A 23,707-nucleotide genomic window follows, 5' to 3' on the forward strand; every position below is an offset into this window, starting at 1 on the left:
ACTAGGCTTCCAGGAGAGCAGGGAGCACCATCCTCCTACTGCCTAGCAATCATCTCCTGGGAGACAGCCCACTGGGCACCAGGGCCGCCAATCCAGTGGCCCCTGCTAATCCGTGGCTGATTCTTTCACCCCGAGGGGGGCCAGGCAGGGTACATTCCGCCCAACAGCTCCTCAGGCTCAGGCCCCAGGGAGGGCTTCAATTCCTGAAGAGTTCAGACCTGGGAAGGAGAGTGTTTTTCTGCAGCAGTTCCAGCACAGGCAGCTGAGAGTACCCAGTGGTCACTCCACAACACTGATGGCCCCGTTGTTGACATCCACCCCTCTGTGGGCACCTCCGACTTGGGCACTTCAGCCCCCACAATGAAGTGCTGCCCATGTCAGCTACCACCCCCCACCCTGGCACAGGAAGTGTGCTGAGGTTCTGGAGGGGCTGTGCCGTGGGCAAGGCCTCATGGCCAGTAAGTGGCTGCATTTGAACCCGGGATTACAGGGTCATGGAGCCTGAGTCCTTTTTTTGTATATTTTCCGAAGCTTCTCTGAAGCCTGGTTTCTTTATCAGGAAAGTGGGTGTGAAAGCACATGGCCAGGGGAGGAAGGGCTGGCGCCTCTCCCAACAATGGACAGCTCTGGGCTGTGTCCCTATCATCCCCTTCCCACAGCGGGTGCTCAGGAAATGTCACTGCTGAGTCAAGTAAACCGCTTCCTGTAGGAGACGCCCAGCCTTGGGACAGGAGGGCTCTGCTGTCCCTTCTCTGTTCAGTCTTTTGTCCTGAGCCCAAGGAACGCAGCACCAGAAGGTTGTTCTAGGAGCGAGGCCCCCACCCGGCAGAGCTGTTATATGGGAGCAGCCCACGCAGCCTGTAGGGGTGATGTCCCTGGGACAGTCCCCATCTCATCCAACACAGTGGGACTCCACCAGGCAGTGCACACACCAGTCCTCAATGCAGCTCCTCAGAGAGCACAAGGCAGGGGAATGGCCCCTCCCTCTCATGGCCCCCAAGATGGGCATGAGTGCCTGTTGGTACTTCAACAGTGCTCAACCCCCCAAACTCTTTCATTTCAACAAGGGGGAGTTCAGCCCCCAGGAAGCTCCCCATTTTCCTAACAGCTCCTAAAACCTCACCACTAAAATTGCGAGAGAATCCCTCCTAGGACTGAGATGGGAGAGTTCTGGGCCTGGGAGGGGCACAGACCCTCGGACTCTTGGACCCTCGTGTCCCAGGAGCAGTCTTGAGCTGGTGATGGGATAGGGAGGTCATGCGCACAGCCCCTGGCCCTACAGCAGCTGGCTGAAACTTCACCTCTTCAGGAGAGGCGGCATCACCCCTTTCCACAGAAGAACGAACAGGCTCAGGGAGGTCAAGGCACTTCTCAGCCACGTGATCAGTCAGCAGTGAGCTCCCTCTTTGTCACCCCTGTTCTTTGGAGCCTGGTCGGGTACCCTTGTTCAAGCATGTCCTGGGTACCCACCCTAGACTGTGGGGCCCAGGAGGTGACAGGCTGCTGTGGGGAGGGGGCACGGTCTGAGAGGGGCACGGAGGACTTAAGCCAGCCCACCTGGCCCCCAAGTGGGGCTTGGGATCGAGTCCTGATGTCATAGTGCAGAGTTGAGGATGGGGACTCTGGAGTCCCAGGTGTGCAGTCCAAGCCTGGTGACCACAGTGTGTCACTTAGGTATTGGGAGCCTCTATCCCTCACCTGTAAGTTGGGGACAGGGCCCACCTCCCAGGGCTGTGGGGAGGAATGAATGGGAAGTATATGAGCCAGGGCCCTTGGTCCAGGACAGGGTGGAGTTTGCTGTTACTGGTGCCGGGGCAGAGGGTCCCCGCCCTCTAGCACCGCTTCCTCACGTCCCGCAGGCGCTGCTGCTGCTGGGGGCCACCGCTCTGGCCTGCCTCGCCCTGGACCTCCTCTTCCTGCTCTTCTATTCTTTCTGGCTGTGTTGCCGGCGGCGCAAGACTGAGGAGCACCTGGACGCCGACTGCTGCTGCACAGCCTGGTGCGTCATCATCGCCACGCTGGTGTGCAGGTGAGCACGCAGGAGGGAGGCAGGGGCGGCCCACGTGTGGGGCGGGGCCGGAGGGGAGGGGTTTGGCGAGAGGGACAGGGGCCATGCCCTCATCAGCCCGGCCCTCCCCAGCGCTGGCATCGCCGTGGGATTCTACGGCAACGGGGAGACCAGTGATGGCATCCATCGGGCCACCTACTCGCTCCGCCACGCCAACCGCACGGTGGCCGGTGTCCAGGACCGTGTGAGTGGCCGCGGAGTTGGGGGGCTGGAGAGCGACCCTCCTGCACCTGAACCCTGTGCCTGAGCGTGTGGGAGGAGGCGATGGGTGGGGGCAGTTGTGTGCAGGAAGGGCCCGAGCGTGTGGGGAGTGGGGGGGCACGTTCTTGGCCTCACGCTTCCGGTGGGTCCCCGCTGCAGGTGTGGGACACGGCAGTGGCCCTGAACCGCACGGCGGACCCCAACCTGCAAAGTCTGGAGCGGCAGCTGGCTGGGCGGCCAGAGTCCCTGCGGGCCGTCCAGAGGCTGCAGGGCCTGCTTGATACGCTGCTGGGCTACACAGCTGCCATCCCCTTTTGGAGGAACCCCACCGTGTCAATGGAGGTGCTGGCTGAGCAGGTCGATGTCTACGACTGGTACAGGTGCAGTGAGCCCTCTTTCCTGCCTGCCCTGCCTGAGCCTACTGCACCTGGGTTAGCATCACCCTTCCTGGGCCAGTTTTGCTGTCAGCACCTAGTACCTGAGGTCTTATGGGTGGGGAGCAGGGTCAATGGAGGTCTCTGGCAGTGGCGGGAATCCCTCAAGTGGAAGTGTTTCTCAGAATCGACACCAGTCCCCATGTCCCAGAACTGCCTGTGGATGCCCCTCCAGGGTACCAGGCTGTTTGCCCCAGCTCTGCCTGCACTGGTGCAGCTGCCCCCACATACCACCTCCTCCCATATGCCCAGCACTCCCTCGTCCCTTCACGCTCCCTCTCCCTGGCCCCACACGCCCCTCACCCTGGCCCACGCCCACCATGTGCCTGCAGGTGGCTGGGCTACTTGGGCCTGCTGCTGCTCGATGTCATCATCTGCCTCCTGGTGCTGGTTGGCCTCATCCGAAGCTCCAAGGGCATCCTGGTCGGGTGAGTCTGAGTGGGAGTATGGAGCGGAGGGACAGGGTGAAGCATCTGTAGCTTCATCCCCCCACCATCAGTGCATCCCAGCCACAGGGTCTGCAGTGAGACCCCAGCAAGACCCTCGCTGGCTGGTCTGCCTGAGCGTGGGCTCCTTGTGGAGAAGGTCTGCTCTGAGCCGCACTCTCAGCACCCAAGGCCTGTGCCCCTGTGGCCAGCGTCTCCCAACCCAGTCTTGGTTTCCTGCTGTGCCCCTCCCCGCTCCTCCTGTGAGAGGCTGCATGTGGGGCACTTGTAGCCCAGAGATCTGAAGGGACCTGCACAGGTCCCCAAGTGCTTGGGGACACCAGGTGAGCAAGCTGGGGCCCCTTCCTCCATCTGCTCCTTCCTTGGCTCTGGAAGCCATCTGGGTTCTAGCCCTGTCTCTGCTACTAACGAGGCTGGTGACCTTGGCAGGTGGCTCATTAGTGCTGAGCCTAAAGACAGAGTGACAGCTGTCCATAAGGTAGCTGTGAGGTATTATTACTGTCCTTCACTGCACAATCACACAGCTGTGCCCTGGCTCCTACCTGGGCTGGGCGCTGGGAGAGACCAGAGAACATTCCAGCCCTGCCCGCGCAGCACTCACAGGCTGTGGAGGGACGAATGAGTAAAACTGTGTGCCAGAGGTGACAGTGCCCTGGAGAGGTATAAAGCTGGTGGGGGGGATGCAGGTGGGCAGGGCAGTGTGCTGTGTGCAGGCTCCACCCAAGGAGACTGAGGGAGGGACAGTGGAGCAGAGGCTCTAGGGGGGCGAGGGACACACCAGGAGGGACGTTTAACCTTCAGTGCGCAGGCCTGCAGTGGTGTACACGCAGAGCCTCAGGGAGCCTGGAGAGGTAGGTGAAGTCAGGCCTCAGGTGGCAAAGGGGTGTGAGCACAGGAAGGCTTGGTCTAGCCGAGGTTAGGTGGCTATGTGGATAGGCCGTGGGGGCTGCAGTGAAAATGGAGATTGTTATCTGCTGAGAAGAGGGGCCTGGGGAGGGGCTGGGGAACAAGAGTGGTGGGACCCATCTGGCCTTCTAGCCGAGAGCCGAGGTTAGGTGGCTATGTGGATAGGCCGTGGGGGCTGCAGTGAAAATGGAGATTGTTATCTGCTGAGGAGGGGCCTGGGGAGGGGCTGGGGAACAAGAGTGGTGGGACCCATCTGGCCTTCTAGCCGAGCTGAGGCCCGCCCTCCCTGCTCCCAGCTCTGAGCTCTCTGAGCCCCACCCCAGCTGGGAGGGGAAGCCATCTGGGCCCTGGGCCTTGGGCAGCTGAGGCCAGGCTATAGGAGGAGCCACAGACCCCGGGTGAGCTGGACCCCCAGGTATGCCCTGGGACCTGGCCCTCCAGCCTGCAGCCCAGCAGGTGGCACATCCCCCACCCCCAGCCTGGGGGCTGCTGACTGGCTTTCTTTTTCCCAAGGGTTTGCCTGCTGGGGGTCCTAGCCCTGGTCATCAGCTGGGGTGCACTGGGCTTGGAGCTGGCTGTGTCTGTGGTGAGTGGCAGAGGGATCAGTGATCCTGTCTGCTGGGTCTAGGTGTGGGAGAGAGGTGGGGAGAGCCATACTCTTCCCTGCCCACTGGCCATCTTCCCCTGGGACACTGGGTCTCAAGAGGAGTGGGTCCTGCCCATGGGCACACAGCATGTCCGCGCCCCCCATGATTCACAGTCCACCCTCCTGAGCTGAAAGCAGATCCTGGAGTTAGTTCTACCCCTGAGGGTGGAGGACAGCTTCACTTTGAGGCCCAGCTTAGTCACCCCCTCTTCTATGCCCATGCCCACCTCAGGGCTCCAGCGACTTCTGTGTGGACCCCGACACCTACGTGACCAAGATGGTGGAGGAGCACTCGGTGCTGAGTGGGGGTGAGTCTGAGGCCTCATCGGAGCTGGTGCCCCAGGGCTGGATGGGCCTGGGAGAGTGAGGTGCCCGTGCCCTTGTGGGCCCCGGTCTCGGGGAGGCAGATCCCGGGCCAGGTAGCTAGTGAGAACAGGATCACCTTCCCCAATTGGAAGTCTCTGCAGAGGATGAGGACAAGTGCTGTGTGAGGCCAGTGACACAGAGCTGCTGCAGAGTGGGCGGGCAGGGGAGGCTGCATCTCATGCAAAGGCCCCGAGGCAGAGACACTTGATACGTTTCAGGGCTGGGTCACGGTCAGGAGTTTGGGTTTTATTTTAGGGGGTAAGCCATTGAAGGGTGGAAGCCAGGGAGAGACATGGTCCATGATTGAGTGTTTTTTTTAAAAGCTCCTTTGGGCCACTGGAATGACAAGAAGGTGGGGGGTCGGGGTGGGGGGTGGAATGTTGAATTCCCTCAGGCAGAAGACAGTGGAGACAGCCTTGGCTTGGACAAATGGGGCAGGAAGTGGGAGGGGATGTGCTTTGAAGGCGGAGCCAACAGGACTTTCCAATAAGTTGGATGTAGGTGGAAAGGGGTTAAGAAGTCCACATCCCTGGTCCTTGTGGGAGTGTGAACTGAGTTGGGAGCTAGGGAATCGGAAGTTTTGGCCGGCTTTACAATGCATGTTGGACATTGCAGGGCAGGTGGACGTAGGAGTCTTGGCATCGGGTGCAGTCAGGCCTGGAGGCTGCTACCCAGTTATGAAAGGATTGCAGGTTCCTAAATAGAAAATAAAGGAAGTGTCCTTTTGGGGGTGGGGGGTGGGGGAGATGGAATGGCCTTAAAATGCTTGTCCCTGTCAGGGACCATCCTGCCACCCTTTGTCCACCAAAGCCACAGTATTAGCATGTGAGCTAGATTTTTAGATCATTTTTTTGAGGGGAACCAGTTCCGTTGAAGCCTGAGGAGTTCCCAGGAGGTGATGGGGGTGGGGGGCAGGCATGCTTTTCTGGGGGCTGGCAGGACTGGTGACTGCTGTCCCTACCACTGTCCTTGGCCTTGGTGTCATCAGCCTGGCCTCTCCAGGCCCCCACTGCTCAGGACTCTTGGGACTCAGCAAGCACGAGCTGCCCCAGCCACATGCAAGTGTGGGCTCCAGCCCGCAGGCCACAGACAGCTCTCACAGGAGGCCCGCAAGGCTAACTATTGCTCCCTTTTACAGGTGGCTAAACTGAAGCCTGGAGCTTTCCTATGTTTTTAAATACTTTCATTATTCTTTCAACTTGTAAAACAACTTTTTTTCAACACGCTTTTATGATTGGAAGAACTAAACTGGTAGAGAGTTTAGAAGGAGGGACCCAAGCAATGGGCAGGTGTGCAGGGCCCCCGGGCTCACTGAGGCTTGATGGGAGCCCAGACTCTGGCACCCACACCCACGGACAAACCTTGCTGCCCCAGGCGGCGGGCCAGCCTGCGCCCAAACCCTTGCTTCCCCTTCGCCTTCTGCTTTGTGGCCCCTGAGAAGGGAGCTCTCTAGAGCTCCAACGCCAGTGTCACTGTAAAGGAAAGGGCCCTAACCCCTCCCATGGGCCCACTGAGGGGGCAGGCAGCCGGGAGCAGGCAGATGGGGCCCAGGACCGCCTCCCTTGACTCTGGCCAGGCTTGGATCTTCTAGGTTTTTCAAGACGCTGGAACATTGGAATTATGTCCCCCAATCAATATGTCCCCCATATTGAAACTTTGGATGCTGAATTAATAAATATTTTAGGGTGGATTAGACAGACAGGCCACCTGTGTCCTGGGCCCTCCAGGCTGCAACCTGTAGGCTATGTCCTCTCTTCTTTGGGGTGACACTCTAGCCTGAGTACTGTTGTTCTGCCCAAGTGACCTGTGAAGGAATGGGCCCAGAGGGGTTGGATGTTTGCCCAGTGTGGAGTTTTCTGCCTCCTTCCTCACCCCACTGCTCTGTCCACTGTTTTAGAAGAGGAGGGGTCCAAGGCTTGCTCCCCAAAGATGGTGCACACTGCAGGGAAACAACTCAGAATAGAAGAGTATGGGCCCTGGCCCTGGTCTCCCTGAAGGCCACAGCTCACTCATAAATGTGCACATGCACTCACACTCATACACAAGTGAACACACACGTAGCTACACACATGCACACACGTTTGCAGCACACACACAGACATGCACGTATGCACACACACTGACACGTAAGCGCACACATGCAGACACACACAGGCACACACATGCAGTCACACACATGGGGAGGGCTGTCATGCTCAGCCCATTCTGACCTCTCTCCGCAGACATCCTGCAGTACTACCTGACCTGTTCACCCTACACCGCTAACCCCTTCCAGCAGGTGAGAGTCTGGCCTGGTCCTGAGAGGCCAGGGTCAGGGGCTGGGGTGGGGGGAAGGAAGGAGGGAAGGAAGCACCTTGCTTCTGTGTGGGGAAAGCCCAATAGGCCCTGCGCCTGTCCTCACAGCCCAGACGTCTGCAGCATACTGGGATCACAGGAGCAGTTGGTACAGCTGGGCAGAGACTCTATTGATATCACTAACTGCCCCTGGGGTTACCACCCTGCCACTGTGGTGCAGGCCTTTTGGGGTGACCTGCTTAATTCCCCACATCCCTGGTCCTCCTTTCACTCCTTGTGTTGCCCCTGGAAACCCCTGGGGGCAAAGCTCATCTGGGGCAGGTGTGGGAGGAGCCCCCTCTGTAGAAGAACATTTAGGCCTCCTGGTGGTAGAATTTGAAGGGGCCAGCAGCATCAACAGGTCAAACCCTTCACCCACTGCCTGGTATTCCACCAGGACTGAGGGCCCTCTGGGTTAAAAATGCCATGCTTTGCTTTCTGGGGAGGGTATGTGGCTCACCGCTGCCACCCCAGTGGTGTATTGTCTCTGGGTGTGTGGGTGGCCTGGGAGGAGCACAGGAGGGGCACCCTGTGTGGGGCGGGGCTTGGTACAGCCAGCCCACCTGGGAACCTTGATGGCCTCTCGGGCTGGGTGCCTCTTGGGCTGCTCTGCAGTGCAGGGGGTAGGGGGAGGTGATCCTGGGGAGAGGAAGAGGTGGACTGGCTTCCGCCCCACCGCCCCACCGGAATCAGCTGCCTCTCTGTGGAGCAGAAGCTGTCGGGCAGCCACAAGGCACTGGTGGAGATGCAGGACGTCGTGGCTGAGCTCCTGAGGAGCGTCCCCCGGGAGCACCCAGCCACCAAGGTAAGTGGGACCCCCTTTTCTCAGCTTGAAAGGAATTCATGGTGCGAACACGGCTCAAGGCACATTGGGAAAAGGCACCAGAATGGCCTGATGGGAACCTAGTGGGGGTCGTTCCTGTCCCCGCCCTCCCATATAGAGACACTTTCTTTTTTCTCCCCTCCCTCCCCCTTCATTTCTTTTCCCTGGGGATTTTTTTTTTTTTTTTTTTTTTAAAGATGACCGGTAAGGGGATCTTAACCCTTAGCTTGGTGCTGTTAGCACCACACTCACCCAGTGAGCGAACCGGCCATCCGTATATGGGATCCGAACCCGTGGCCTTGGTGTTATCAGCACCGCACTCTCCCGAGTGAGCCACGGGCCGGCCCCCCTGGGGATTTTTGATAAGTTTTTAAAAATAATTTTGTTCTTTGTTTAAAAAGTAATACAAACTCTTTGTATTTTTAAAAAATGAGGAAAGGGGAAACAGAGGAAGGAATGAAATAAATCTGTTCTCGGGGTGAGGCGCACCCCCTCGGGGCCGTTCTGGAAATTTGAGAGGATTATTGTTTTTCCATGTAGTGTTCTGGGCCCTGGGAATTTACACATTAAAACAGATGTTACTATCTCCTGACAAAAACTCACATCTCCTTGGAGGTGTTTGGTCTACCTGTGGGGATGCGCCTCTTTGTGCACCGCCCCAGATTTGGGGACAGAGAAGAGAGTGTCTTGTGGACACAGCTGTGGCTCTCAAATTCCATTTGGGGTAGCAAGTCCTTTTCTAAGAAACACAGAATTTAAAAAAAAAACATATACACACACACATTACTTTAAAGTTACTTTCTTTTATTTCTGCTACAGTTAGAACACCCTTTTGATTTTTTTGCAATCGAGAGAGTAGGTAGGTGTATTAATTTGCTCGGGCCGCCGTAACAAAGCACCCCAGACAAGGCGGCTTAAACAACAGACATATATGTCCTCACAGTGCTGGAGGCTGGACATCTGAGATCAAGGTGCGGCAGGGCCGGTTTCTCCTGAGGCCAGTCTCCTTGGCTTGGAGATGGCTGTCTTCTCCCTGTGTCTGCACACGGTCATCCTTCTGTGCATGTCTTTGTCCTGATCTCTTCTTATAAGGACACCAGTCATGTTAGATTAAGGCCTCCCTAGTGACCTCATTTAACTTACTCACCTCTTTACAGGCCCTGTCTCCAAATACATTCTGAGGGACTTGGGCTAGGGCTTCAACATATGAATATTGGGGGACACAATTGAGCCCATAACAGTAGGTCCTATTCTCCTGAAGTCCATTTCAAGATTGTAGAAGGTGCTTAGAAAATGCATTATAAAAGGAAGCATTGGGTCCAATCTCTGATATAGAGGAACCACCGTCAACCCGTAGGTGTTTCTGTGCAGTCAGTTCTCCGTGCGTAAGGTAGAGCCAGAGGTGTCTGTAAATGTGCACGTGTACACACACAAGTACGTGTGAGCACGTGTGCCCTACAGGATTGGGCTCACTTTGCACAGAGTTTTATGTACTTTTTTGTCACTTATCAGAATTTTCCCTTGTCTTTAATTGTTCCTTAGAATTCCTTAGAATATGATTTTTAAAAGCAGAACAAGTCCTGAGTCGGTAGACACTGGGTGGTCTGCTGTTTCTCCCATCTCAATAAAGGGAGGACTGTCTGTCTTCACATAGTGGTGACCACATTGAACAGGTGTTCGTGGGTCCTTGTGTCCTCTGTAGTCCCTGTGAGTTTAAGGCACAGACTCTGGGGCCACCACTTCTGAAGACCCAGTTTCCCCAGGACCTGCACTGAGACCTCAGGGTCGAGGGTGGGGTCTATGGCAGGTTGTGGGGTGGAGGGAGTTCTAGGGGGCTCCCAAGAGGGGATATGGCTGACCTGGATCCCCCCGCCCAAATGAGCCATTGACCTTGAGTGATACGTACCCCCCAGGATCCCCTGCTCCGAGTCCAGGAGGTGCTGAATGGCACAGAAGTGAACCTGCAGCACCTCACTGCCCTGGTGGACTGCCGCAGCCTGCATCTGGTGAGAGGCAGCACCCGTGGTGGAGTTGTCACAGCTCGGGGGGTGGGGGACAGAGGGGCAGAGGGGAGCTGCTGGAGAGGAACGAGGGGAACGGCTTGGTGGGTGGGAGACAGTGGGGAGCTGCTTGGGGGGCACTGGTGGTGAATGGGGACTCATAAACAGCTGGTGGGTTCTCAGTCCAACCTCCTGGTGGTGGGTGGTGCAGGCTGCTGTGGCTGGGCCAAGGGCCCACGTGTCCCATCTCACACTGCCTGTCTCGCCTCTCCCCTGTCTCTGTGGGTCTGCCGTCTCACCCTGTGCCGGCTCAGGACTACGTGCAGGCGTTGACAGGCTTCTGCTACGACGGCGTCGAGGGCCTCATCTACCTGGCCCTCTTCTCCTTCATCACAGCCCTCATGTTCAGTTCCATCGTCTGCAGCGTCCCACACACCTGGCAGCAGAAGAGGTGAGGGGCTCACAGAGGGCCTTGGGTTTGTCCCAGGCCACACAGCATATGTAGGACATTTTAGGGACATGCCCTTCTGGACACCCATGTCCCAGTCCCCAGAGGTGGGGGACAAATGCCTCCTCACCTCGTAACACCCTCTAGGCCTCTGCAGCATCTTTGAGGCCACTGGCTCCCAGGTGAACATCCCCATTTCACAGAAGCAAAATGCTCATTCTCGAATCACATGAGTCCAGAGAAGGCAGGGAGGAGAACTGGGGTCTTCTGCCCCCTAGAGCTGGTTGTGTACCCATACCCCGACGGTTGGCCTCAGAATGTCTCATCCATGTCCCCTCGCAGGCAGTCAGTCCCCACCTCAGGGTGCAGGTGTGCAGAGCTGTGGGTGGAGAGGCTAGCTGTCCAGCTGTGTGGATAGTCCAGTCTGCAGGGGACAGTTCAGGTGGCCATGGACTCCAGTGGGTTGGCCAAGATGGAAACCAGCTCCCATGGAGCCGCTGTGTCCTTCCTTATCTTTGAATGGGGGGGTCTGGTGGCCCCTGACTCAATCTCCCATCAGCACTGGTTGAGTGGTGTATGGCGGTGCCAGACTCCTTCCCTTGCTGGGGCCCCCATGGCCCATCTCCCAGACCCTTCACCTCCCCTCCTATTTGGGCTATGGCTGCTTAATGGCCCATCTTGGGTGACAAGTAGCTCAGCTCTGATTTCTCCCCTTTGCCTGGATTTCTATTCTATTATTCTCTCTTGTAATGCCAATGGTGGAGATGATGGTGATGATGTTGGATGTCATGTTGGTGATGCTGCTGATAGTGATGATGGTGGTGGTGGTGATGGTGAAGGTGATGATGGTGGGGGGTGATGGTGGTGAGAGTGAATGGCAGTGTTAATAAAGATGGCAGCTGTGGGGGAATGGCTAAGAACACAGCCCTGGAGCCATGTGGTTAGATTAAGATCTTGACGCTACCCTTATATTGTGTGACTGGACAGGTAACTTAACCACCCCAGGCCTCAATTTCCCTAAGTGCAAACTGGGGGTTATAAGAGGACACAGGTCAGGTGAGCGCTAAATGAGCCACTATGTGTGAAGCCCACCACCCTGGGCTTGGCTGGTGGTCACCGCCCTGCCGACAGCTACCACTGTCCTGCTTCTGCAGTGCTCACTACCCGGAGCAAGGCGAGGAGGCCCTCTGGGCAGGGCACCAGGTTGATGGTAACTCCCCACCAGGCCGTCCACCAGTCCCTTGCCTCAACCTGCAGCAGTTAGCGCAGAGTGGAGGACAGAAAGCCAGAGGGCAGCAGGGCGGGGAAAACCTGGCTCAGGCCACCCAAGAATACAGACAGGCCCTGTAGAGCCAAAAGAGCTCAGCCTCCAGGCACTCAGCCTTCTGTGCTCCCCCAGGAGGGGCCCTGTGCTCTTCTGATAACCACAGTCTGCGCTGCCATGTGCAGGCCATGGTGCAGAGCCTGGCACTCTTAGCATCCCCTCCCCTGCAAGAGGACAGAGCTGAGGTGTGGAGCCAGGTGACTTGTCCACAGTCCTGGCATGCCAGAACTGCAGCCAGGTGTCTCAGCACCAGAGCTGGCCCTCCGCAGGTCTTGTAGCTACCTCCCTCCTGCCAGGGCGTGAGCCTGTGCTGGGTGTCCCTCCCTGCAGAGGCCCTGATGAGGATGGAGAGGAGGAGACCGCCCCAGGGCCGCGGCAGGCGCATGACAGCCTCTACCGTGTCCACATGCCCAGCTTGTACAGCTGCGGCAGCAGCTATGGCAGTGAGACCAGCATCCCAGCCGCGGCACACACCGTCAGCAATGCCCCAGTCACTGAGTACATGTGAGTCATGGGGAGCCCCTGGGGCTTAGAGTGGAGTCCAGCCAGGGGCTAGCTACCCAACGGGCAGGAGGAGTATCCTGTTCTGCGGCAGCAGAGAGGGGGTTAGCCAGGAGGAGAAGGGGCTGCAGGCGGGGTCGGCCTGGCATTCAGTGATCCCCACTCCCAGATAAAGCCAGTCAAGGGGCCATAGGAAGGCCACATGGTCAGACAGAGGCTCCGTGTCTACGGCCCAAGGACGCTATGGCCAAGGGCCCCGCAGCCCAGCTATGTGGTGGACATGAAGCCAGACAGGAGGTGGGCTCTGGCCAGGCCAAGGTGGGCAGGCGGGCAACCTGTGGGCCCACTCTGAATCCTTTGTTCCTGTGCTGGGTTCATGGGACTGCCAGTGAGAAAGGATGTGCCCACCCCTGTGGAAGTCAGGATCAAAGACTGGGGTGCTGGGCAGAGCTGGGTGGGCACAGGATTTGCCTGACTCTAAGATGGACTCTCTCAAACAAAAGCTGGGACTGCCGTGGTCAGCGGTCACTCACAGCCTGTCTCTCCCCTCACACCTCAGGAGCCAGAACGCCAATTTCCAGAATCCCCGCTGTGAGAACACCCCACTCATTGGGCGCGAGTCCCCACCACCCTCAGTAAGTATTGGGACAGGAGGGTGGATGGGGAGACCCTTGGCATCAGAGGAGGGCCACCACTCTGCCGCCTTGGTGGTCTGGTGCAGCTCTCGTGGGCAGTGTGGGCTCCAGGGGCATCTCTGAGCCTCCCATGGTGGGGGCCCAGTGTGGCTCTCCATAGCCTGGCCTCTCCACAGGGCACCTGGCCTCGATAGATGGGGCTGAGTGGGCTGGCCTTGAGGTGCCCGGGACCAGAGTGGGGAGCCTGGAGGGCCAGTTGCCTGATGGGTCAGCTCTGGGGCCCTTTCTTGGGAAGGCAGGCAGGTGGACCCGGATGTGCTCTTCCAGCTCAACTGGGTGGGGCCCCGGGGCAGGGCTGACACCTCTCTCTTCCCACCCTCCCCCTGGACCTCCTGGACCTGTGGTGGGGGCCACCCCCCCAGTTCCCAGGAGCCCCAGCCTTGCTTCCTTCTTTCCTTTCTTGATTATTTTCCTGAATGTTCACCTGCGTCTCAGCCTGTGGCTGTTCCATCCTGGGCCTGGTGTTCCCTCTGACCTTGGGAGGAGACACAGATGGGAGGGGACAGGGTGGTTTTGGTGCACCAGGAAGGAGCTTGTGGAGAGACCAGGGGCCTGTTGGGCTTCCTGGAGGGCTGGGCCACCAGGATAGGGCCAGAGAGACTGAAGGCATCTTGCTTTAGAAATACCCAATCACGTGGCAGCTGCTGTTGTCCTCTGGCACAGAGCTGGGCCTGGGGTACCTGGGACCTGTGCCCAGTCCAGGGGCTGAGAGGCTCGGAGGCTGTCCCATGCTGTGGCTCCTCAGTCACACACTGCTGTCTCATCATCGTCCCCACACAGCCCCGCGGCCTGCTCGGGCCAGTCCCGCACCCTGGGGTTGAGGCCGCCCTCTCTCTCTCTCTCTCTCCTGCACCCCTCCCACCCCGGGCCCTCCTAGCGCTATCTGGCTGCCCTGGACTCTGGCAGCCACGCGGGCTGGCAGTTTAAGCCCATGGACAGTGCCCGAACGCTGTGGTAGCTGCCCTCAGAGTGACAGGTACTGACCCACCCGAGTCCCCGCCCCGCACGGCCACAGCCTGCACCTCCATGCCTCGCCCCCACTCCCGCTCACTACCCCTTTCCACCAGTGCTGACCTCAGGCCCCAACCATCCTGACCTGCTCAGCACCCGTCCGGCCAGCTCTGGGCAGCACAGCCCAGCTACAGAGACCTCTAATGCCGGCCCTGGGCCCACCAGCCTTACTGTGGGGGTAGCAAGCCCCCTTCTGGGCTTAACCTGCCCCCCGGTCCAGCCACCTGGCCTCTGGGGACTCTGCTAGCAGCTGCAAATGGCCCCAGCCCCTCTTATCACCTCTCAGCAAGGAAACCACCTATGCAGACCCTGTGTGGCCTGGGCCTCGGGCTGTGTGGCTATCAGGTCCAGCTGTCAAGGCATAGCCCTGCATGCCAGGCAGTGCATACAGGTGTGTGCGATGAGCGTGCACGCTTCTCCTGCTGTCCCCACCCAGCCATGTGGGTGCTTGCTCGGGCTCCTTCAGGGGCCCAGGCTGCTGCCCACCACCCCATCCCATCATCTGTCCCCCCACCACCACCCTGCTGCATGTCCATGGAATGATGTGCCTCCCTGGTGCCGCTACTCTTCCCCCCTGCCCCCTTTCCACAGCCACCTGACAGGCTGCTCACAACCTTCTAGTGTTCTAGGAGGGCTCCCAGAGACCCAGGGAGCATTGTTCCTCTGGATCTGGGGACTGTGAGGACCAGCCTGGGGTCCCTGGGGCTGCTGGAGCCCACCTAGGCATGGGTGCAGCCAGCCTGCCAGGCCTCTTAACCACTGATGACCCATGGCATGAGCCATGCCCCCCATGGGCACGTGAGCCTGCGCATAGCCTGGCCTCAGACATGCCTTGTCTGTGTGTTCCTCTGCAAGCACACACATGCATTCACACATGCATGTGCACTATTGAGGCCTTCACACTTCCAGTTGGATGAGGGTGGCCAAGATGCACAGGCTGTGTGCAGAGGTGGGCAGGCTGGGGGCTCCCCCTCTAGTCTCCTCTGTTCCTGAATCTCAGACCTGGGAGGATCCCACAGTGGGCAGCAGCATCACTCCATCCTGGAGGGTCTGGGGGGCTTTTGGGGTCCTCCTTCCCCAGGGGTGAGGGGGTAGAGCGGCTGTGTGGCTGAGTGACCCAGGGGATGCCCTCAGGCTGGGGCCTCCTTACTCCTGTGGGCTCCTGGCTGTGGCCTGGCTTCAGAGGCCCCTGCCCGGAGGAGGCCTCGTCTTGGCCCCAGGGGTCTGGACAGGGCCCTGAGGCAGAGGCCCAGGGTCTCAGCCCAGCAGTGGCAGGCAGCCTGCATGTGGCCTTCAGGTCCTGGGTGTACAGGGCGTACTTAGAGCCTTTAAGCTCTGGCTCTTGGGCGGTGGCACAGCTCTTCCTGGCCGAGGCCCAAATGCCAGTGATGTGTGTATGGGGATGACATGCTCATGTAACCGGGAGAGGAGACTCATCCCCTGGCCCTGAGCCTGGGAGTCAGGGCAGACCTGTGCTCCCTGGGGGCCATGACCTCCCTCAGCCCCAGCCAGCCCCTCCCTGAGCCCCTTGCCCATGGGGCTCTGTCAGCCACACCACTGTGCTGTCGCATTCTGCCCCCCAGGGGTTGGCTTCTGGCTCATCAACCAAGGATTGTGCTGGGGAGGCTGCCGGCTGCCCCCAGCTATGCCTCCAGGGCCCTGCTGACCACCTGCCCCCTTGTCTTCCTCCAGTACACCTCCAGCATGAGAGCCAAATACCTCGCCACGAGCCAGCCTCGCCCTGACTCCAGCGGCAGCGGCCACTAGACCGCACACCGGCCAGCCACCCGCCCCATGTGCCAACCGCCCCCACCCCTCCCCGTGCCAGCACTGCCACTTACACCCCGCGGCTGCCCGCCGGACCCTCTGCACGCCATGCCAGACCAGCCTTGGGTGCATCTGCAGGCCACTAGCTCCCTCCTCTCCCCTCCCCACAGGGGGCATAGATGCCCAGCATGAGCTCCAAGCAGGGTTGAGAAGCAGAGGCTCTGGGCCTGCACCCCTAACTTGGTCACACACCTGGACAGACACGTGGGAACACTGCCACCAACACCCTGGCCCTGCTCAGGCCCTGCTCCCCACGTCCCTCTGCCCTCTGGGATTCACTGGGCCCTGCTCGGTCTGGGCCAGGCGCTCTGCCCCCAACATGCTTCCTCTGCAGATGGCTGTTGACCTGCTGGTCCTCTGACCAGCCCACTGCACGCTCCTCTCCAGCCCTGCTTCCCTGTGAGCCTCTCTCTGCCCATCCTCGCCTTCAATGCTCCTGTGGATCACTCCTCAGTTCACAGGCATGGCAGGAGCCCCCTGTGCCAGGCCTCTGCTGGCCACTGAGCGAGGGGTACACACTCAAATGCTCAGCTCTGCACACCTGGACCCTCCCGCAGCCCCTGCACACCGTCTCTCCGCAGTGTCTGTAGCGCCGTCTCTCACCCATGCTGCCTACTTGACCACAGGCTCGCCCCTCCTGCCAGCTGCCAGAAGCCTCCAGGGAGGCCCCCTTTCTCTGCCTCCTGCTCTGCATCGCTCTCTCCCTCAGTGCCCGCCCTGCCTGAGGCACCCAGCCCTCCACGACAGCAGGCGCCATGTGGAGCCCAGGCTGCACACCCGGCCCCCCAGTGCTGGCCGCCTTCTTGGTGCCAAACCCCCTCCCCACCCCCCCACCCCGAGACTTGGCAGCTTCGTCTGGTTCGTTTTTTTGCACTAACCACATTTGTCATCTCTAGGCAGGCTGGGGCTGTGGGTCAAGCCCCTTCCTCCCCTCTTGGTTCCATTTCCATGCAGGACAGGCGCAGTGTCCCCAGAGCCTGGCCTCGGAGGCTGGACTCAGGCTGGCTGTGAATGTGCCCTTAGCCCCTGCTGCGCCTCTTGGGACTAACCACTAACCTCACTCTCAGCTTCCATGGGTGCTCCTGGCTGACCCAGAGCCAGTGAGTGGACCCGCAGTCCAGGCTGGAGCCAAGGCCCAGGACAGCTGGCTGGGAGCTGGGGCTGGAGTCACCGTTTCTTCGTGGGGTGCTGCTGGGGAGGGGCCAAGACCAACAGGCAGCCCAAAGGGCCTGGAGACCCCTCCCTGGGCAGGTGCTGCCCCCAGGAGGACCATGTCCTCAAGAACAAATATCCTATGGGCTTTGGGTTGAGGTCCTTTGTGGCCTCAGTCTCCCTACCTGTGAAGCGGGAACAGGCTTCCCTAAGGTGCTTTTGGCTTTAGTGTACAATGTTTGCTGTGCTTCCTGTCACGGAGGGTGGAGCCACCCCCCCCAAATCAGGACCGGGAAGTTCTGCCCATTCTAGCCCCAGCCCTGGCTCAGCCAGCCAAGACAACGAGGCTCAATACATGCTCTGGCCTGTGTGCCAAAGTCAGGGGCAGCCAGAGGGCCTCTGGACAGCCACAAACAGGGGCCACGGCTGGGTCCCTCAGGGGAGGTGGCCCCAGCGGTTTACAGACATATGGTTCTTCCTCCTAGAGCAGCAGGGCAGCTACCTGTACCAGAAATGTCCTCAGCCCTTCCCTGGGGCAAGGCTCCACCCTGCCCTTTTCCATGACCACCCTTTCTTTGTGCTGGTGTCTGGGACCAAAGGAGGGTGGGGTAGGGAGTCTGATGGGGAGGGGAGTCAGTGGGCCTGGGGTCTGAGCCCCCCGGGCACAACCGAACCTTCCTGGAGGGAAGTCTGCTCCAGACCCCACCTGGCCATCAGTCTGAGCCCCCACAGGGCCACGGAGTCCCAGCCACAGCGACCTGCCCAGTCTCCCCACTGGGATTGACCCCACCATGGGAGCTTTCCTGGCTGCGGCTCAGGAGGGAAGCACTGGCACCTCCACCCAGGTGCCTGCCGTGCGCTCTGCGACTGCTCAGAAGCACAAACGCAGCCTGTGGCCCACAAGGCTGCCGCAAGGTGAATGTACATAGCATGAGAGGCGGGCACTGCCCGGACGTGGCTGTGAATCCTGTGCTGTCTCGGGAATCCTGACCGTCGTGTGCGTGCGTGCGTGCCCCGTCTGTGACTTTTTACTCACCGAGGTTGAAGAAAGGAAAAGGGGGGAAAACCAAAAAGGGTCCAAACCCTAACCTCAGTAGACGGAGGGAGTGGCTCCTGCAATTGGTTCTTTTTATTTTGAGTTTTCAGTGCCACTTTCCTGAGTACCCCCATCCCAGTGACCTCTTCACACCTACTGGGGGCGGCAGGCCAGGGCCAGCTGCCTGTGTCCCGCCCCCACCCCCACCCCCACCCTGCACCTTTAGGCCCTGCAGCATCCCAAGGGAGTGGAGTCTTGACCATGTTTGGGGCAGGGAGGCCATGGGGATGGGAGGAAGGAGCCCTTGGGGCTGCAAAGCCCTACAGGGCTGGGCCACCAGCCAGCCCCCACCCATCCCTGACAGGCCACACCAGCAGGAGGGGGGTCTAGCTGGGACTGAGAGCTGATGGGCTTCTCTGCAGGTGGCACTCACCATGGGCTCCCCTCGTGTGGTGTGGCAAGGTTTGGGTAGTGGAAGGGCCTGGTTGGGAGCAGCCCGACCTTTTCCCTGCTGTGCCCACCCTCCCCATCTCACTATGCAATTCCAGCCCCAAGCACCATCTCTCTCCACACCTAGGTCCCAACTCTGCCTAGCCCCGGGGGGGTGGGGGTTAGTTGGCAGCCCCTGGGCCCCAGTCAGGGGTAGGCAGGGGGCCAGGACCTTTTGTGTGGGATCTTTTTTTGTGTTGAACCATGATGGTTGTGTACCATACCACTTTATATTTGTTATATATAGTATATATATAAAATTTTGTCAAGACGACTTCCTGGTTCATTTCCCCTCCTGGCCCTTGAGTCTTACCTGCTCCCCCCATCCCCCCGTGTGATTTCACATCTGAGCAGGGAACTGAGGTCTGAACCAGTTTTGCATTTCCCCCTCCAACCTCCGTAGGGCCATGGCTGTATGTACCGTCGCTGTGTTTTTGGTTTTGTTTTTTAAAACTGGGTTTGGGGGTTGATTTTTATTTCTTTGGGGGCTTTATTTTTCTTGGCAAATATTAAAAATTTTGTCCATGTAATTTCTGTGGTTTCTATTCAGCTTGGGTTTCATGTTTTAAAATAAATTTTAAAAAGCAGCCCCCTTTTCCTGAGTTGTTTTGTCTCCCTCCTGAGTTGGGCAATTCTGAGGTCCATGGCTCTAGGTAGGCCCTGGGCACACGGAGAACACTGGGATGGGGGGATGGGAGCAGACCAGTAGGAGTTCAGGGTGGAGGGTGTGGGGAGGGAACAACGTCCGCTGGAGGATGGGGTCCCCGGAGGCTGGGAAAGAGTCCGCTCCTGCCCAGCTTCTAGAGGCCACCCACATCCCTTGCCCAGGGCCTCCTTCCTCCATCCTCAAAGCCAGCAGCGCAGCACCTACAGATCCCTCGCTGTGACCCCGGACCCTCCTTCCTCTCTCCTATAAGGACCCTTATGATTACATTGGGCTCATCTAGAGAGTCCATTTGAGGAATTTAAATAGTAAAAGCAGAAAATAGTGAGATAGGGCTGGTCAGTTAGCTCGGTTTGTTAGAGCATGGTGTTTTAACAGCAGGGTTCAGATCCCTGTACCAGCCAACACACACACACACACAAAAAATAGATAGCAAGAGAGGGATGTGGACCGGAGAAGTGGTGCTCATGTGCATGTGCTCATGTGTTTTTAGATGCAAAGATACAGCATCCATGGGCCGGCCCGGTGGCACACTCGGTAGAGTGCGGTGCTTGGGAGCGTGGTGGCACTCCCGCTGAGGGTTCGGATCCCATATAGAGACCGGTCCGCTCACTGGTTGAGCATGGTGCGGGCGCGACACCGAGGGTTGCGATCCCGTTGCCGGTCACGAAAAAAGGAGAAAAAAAATAAATACAGCATCCAGGTAAGGCTAGCGGGACTGATGTGGTAGAGAGAAGAAAATGGGGCAAAGGGAGGAGATTTAATCGGTGGAGCAAGGCTCTTGAGTCGGGCAGGAGTGTGGCCCGGCCTGCCAACCTTGACTAGAGCAGGTGAGCAGGTGAGCACGTGCAGGTACATGGGTGATGGCAAAAGGGCTCGTGAGATAGGAAGCCCTCAGCAGAGAGTGAGGCTGGGCAGGAGGGGGTGTGGGCTGGGGAAGGAGAAGATGGATGAGCAGGGACTGGATTCTCTAAAGGCCCCTGGGGACCAGGATCTGGAATTCAAAGTGGACTAAACACGGGGTGAAATGGTTTTTCTCCATCTGGGTTCAGTGCCTGGTGTAAGTGCAGTGTAGGCAGAAGGCTGGGTGTAACCAGGTCCCGGTTACAGGCTTGGCCCAGAGATGTTGAAGCAGGAGAGGCCACAGGAGTTGAAGGTGAGATCAAGCTCAGGATGCTTGACCCTGAGATTTCAGCAAGGTGAGGGCAAGCCCCAGGAAGGGGGAAGTCCGCTGGGGTGGAACAATGTCAGGGGGGGTGAGCTGCACAGACCTGCAGGGGAAGCAGAGCAGATGCAAGAGTCAGGGATGGCGGGGCCACGCCGTGGTCCAGGGAGGGCCTGAAGCCTGGAGAGTGACCAAGTGGGGCCCAAGGGCGGGTGTTTGGAGGACTGGAAGCCAAGGGTGTGGGAAGGATCATGGACACCAAGGTCACCAAGAACGGACGCAGGAGCCATGGAAGAGAGTGGCCATGAGCCGGAGCTGAAGTCTCTCTGGAATGAGGGGCCCTGTGGATACCCCATGTGTGCAGGGACGGCGGGAGGGCAGCAGCAGGTGATGCGCCCCTGGGACTGGAGACAACACAGGCTGTGCGTGAGGCGTGTGGGCGGCCAGTGCCCAGCAGGGGGTGCTGAGTCCTCACAGGAGGCGAGACAGGCAGATGGCACTCTGGAGTTCCTGCCTGGCTGGTGCCCAAGAATCTGCATTTCCTGCGAGTGTCCAGAGGCCACTGGTGTGGGGCTCAGCTGTGACATGACCATGTCAGTGCAGCAGGGGAGCAGCCACTCAGCTGAGGTTGCTGGCACCCTGCAGCTGAGGAGCCACGTGCCAGAACTGGGGCGCCGATGGCCAAAGAAGGGGTTCCTGGGGCTTCCCGTGGCCTCCTGTGGCCGTTGGTTCAAGCTTGACTCTTGCCACGACCCATATTGCATGGATCAGATATTGGTAATGATGTCAAATTTCATGCCGTGAACTTTGAAGAGGAAGCACATGGCTGCTCCCCTCCCCTGCCACTACATCTTGGTGAGTGTTCAGGAATGGTAGGATTTGGATTGGGAGAGAAATCACCAGCTGTCGCCGCCAGCCGGCGCCCAAGGACTGTGGTGGGTTGTATGAAGAGGTGAGTCCCAGAGGCCTGGGCAGGGGCGGTAGGGGGCGCATGGGGGAGCAGCCACAGCTCTGAGCCCCCAAACTCCATAGTGACATCATTTCGGCAACCTCCAGGGGCCAAGACAAGGCAGGTCCCTGGGTCCCTCCTAGGATGTACCAAGTGCCTTCTCGTGTGTCCAGACCTAGGCTCAGAAAGTGAGGCTGGGGTGGGCAGATGGGCCTGGGAGCAGCAGAGCTGCCCAACTGGTCTGACAGACAAAAAGGCAGGTCTGGCCCTGGTGCCCCCCACCCCCCTCCACCTCCCCTCCAACCCCAGGCCTGGAGAAAGCAGGACTGGCTGAAACCACCCAGCAGGGTCTGGCCTCTGGCACCTCAGAGCCTTGTGGAAACCCTGGTTGCCTGCTCGTGGTTGGGTGTGGGGGTGGGGGGGTCCAGCTCCCAACCTACCTCCCAGCTTTACAGGACTCCTGACTGGTCCCACCTCTGAACCTTTTCCTTGGCTGTGTCAAGACCTGGAATGCCCCTTCTCTCTCCACTCCATCTCCTGCCAACCAAATCCCTAGGGGCTGGGTGTCATCCCCCCCACCCCCCCCTCCACTAAGGTGGGTCAGGCGTCCCACTCCTATTTTAGTCTGGAGGGTCCCGTCGACCATCCAGATACCCCACTTCATCTTTACAAAGCCTTCCAGTTCCAGCTCAGAGGTGCCTCTTCCAGGAAGTCAGCCCTGATGACCCCAGTCAAGGGGAAGTTTGTCTAAACCGAGCAGGGAGGGGCCCCACCCTGGCAGCCCTCGGCCTGGCTGGCTACCCAGGCACCCGCCTGGCAGAACGGAAGCCAGGGGCGGGAGCTAAGTTCTGCCCCCCTCGCAGAGCACCCAGCAGCCTGGGGGTTGTGGTTTTACTTTTTACTTCTGAAAGCCCCACGGATGATGAGCAGTTGGGCGAGGGGGGTGCCTGGCTGGGCCAGGCGGGGAAATGTGAAGCCCCTGGGGCCAGCCAGGACCCTTTCTGAGTGGCCCCTCGCCCTGTCTGTGGGCTGGGGGAGATGATGCCACCAGTGGGCAGGGCACAGCCATCCCCAGAATGTACCTGGGAGAGAAATGAGTTCACCTCTCCTGCCTGGGTGACTCACATTCCTCACACCTCTGAAGGGGGCAGGTGAAAGAAATCAGGCCGCCCCATTCCACGGAGACTCCTGCTGGACTGACTTCCCCTTTTGAGGAGGCAGAAACTTCCCTCCCTCGCCTTCCTTGGAAAAGGAGGGGGGCACGATGCTGCTGGCCTGTGCTTCCCACATGACCCCTCCCAGGCCCAGGGCATCAGAGACTGGGCTGCATTTATGTTTATCCCCATTTCCCAGATGGAGAGACTGAGGCTCTAGAAGGGGCAGAGCTTCTCCCCACCCTGCTCCTTGCTCCTCTGCTCTGGCCTCCCTGCTCAGCAACCCCCGCCACCCCCTGCCCCCCGACTGGAAATTTCAGACCAGCTATGATCTCTGATGGTTCCGACGCTGACGAGGACTCCACCTGCCCCAGGTGGGGCAGCACAGTTGTGCATCTACATCCACAGGGCTGCCCGAGCACTGGCACCAGCCACACCTCTGTCCCGTCCCTGCCAGCTCTGTGGTGAGGGCAGCTGCAGGAGGTGGTATTGAGGGCCAGGACAGAAGGCACCGAGCCTCTGACTCACCCGGGCAGGAAGGAGGCCCATGGTCCCCACCTGCAGCCTGTTCCGCTGTGACTGGCCCCCCCACTCCCCTCCCCCCCACCACCAAGTTTCAGCTTCCTTGTCCAGAAGATGGTGGGTCCTGCACCACCCCACGAGAAAGTGGCCACCACCTCCATCCGGCCCGGCACACGGTGGGTGCCAAGTGTGGGACTGTCCACCAGACAGGGGTCAGGCCATGTGACAGCGAGGGGTCCTCTTTGCCTCCCATGGTCCTGGTCACTGCCCACACTCCCTGGGGCAGCTGTTCCCAGGCCCCTGGAAACCACACTCTGACTCAGGCCCGTCCAAAGTCAAAGTGGGGTCAGGGCCTGCCAGTCGCCCCCCAGGCCAGGGCAGCCACCAGCAAGGGCTGTGAGGAAGGGGGCCCTCCCCAGGCTTCTGTTTGCGGGCACTGAGCACGTGAGTGTGTGCCTGGCAGGGTAGAGGCTACACGGAGCAGAGTGAGGGGTGCAAAGGCAGTGGGAAGGGGAAACCTGGAGCCCCAGGTGGGGGAAGGGTCAG

The 23,707-nt window shown here is 59.3% G+C and overlaps 1 protein-coding gene across 1 annotated transcript in view; it reads left to right on the forward strand.

The window, feature by feature from the left end:
• Positions 1-16,604, forward strand: part of TTYH3 (tweety family member 3) — a 32,502-nt gene extending 15,898 nt beyond the window's left edge. Inside the window, exons 3-15 of the mRNA XM_008566752.1 lie at positions 1,860-2,029; positions 2,141-2,252; positions 2,429-2,649; positions 3,036-3,131; positions 4,569-4,641; positions 4,934-5,009; positions 7,290-7,345; positions 8,114-8,206; positions 10,138-10,230; positions 10,539-10,675; positions 12,327-12,500; positions 13,057-13,132; positions 15,896-16,604. Coding sequence (XP_008564974.1) covers positions 1,860-2,029; positions 2,141-2,252; positions 2,429-2,649; positions 3,036-3,131; positions 4,569-4,641; positions 4,934-5,009; positions 7,290-7,345; positions 8,114-8,206; positions 10,138-10,230; positions 10,539-10,675; positions 12,327-12,500; positions 13,057-13,132; positions 15,896-15,970 — 1,452 coding nt within the window. The 3' untranslated portion in view covers positions 15,971-16,604. The remainder of the gene's footprint in view (positions 1-1,859; positions 2,030-2,140; positions 2,253-2,428; positions 2,650-3,035; positions 3,132-4,568; positions 4,642-4,933; positions 5,010-7,289; positions 7,346-8,113; positions 8,207-10,137; positions 10,231-10,538; positions 10,676-12,326; positions 12,501-13,056; positions 13,133-15,895) is intronic.
• The last annotated feature ends 7,103 nt before the right edge of the window (positions 16,605-23,707 follow it).

The sequence above is a fragment of the Galeopterus variegatus genome, unplaced genomic scaffold (genome assembly GCF_000696425.1).
Source record: "Galeopterus variegatus unplaced genomic scaffold, G_variegatus-3.0.2 Scaffold267, whole genome shotgun sequence".
Classification (NCBI taxonomy): domain Eukaryota; kingdom Metazoa; phylum Chordata; class Mammalia; order Dermoptera; family Cynocephalidae; genus Galeopterus; species Galeopterus variegatus.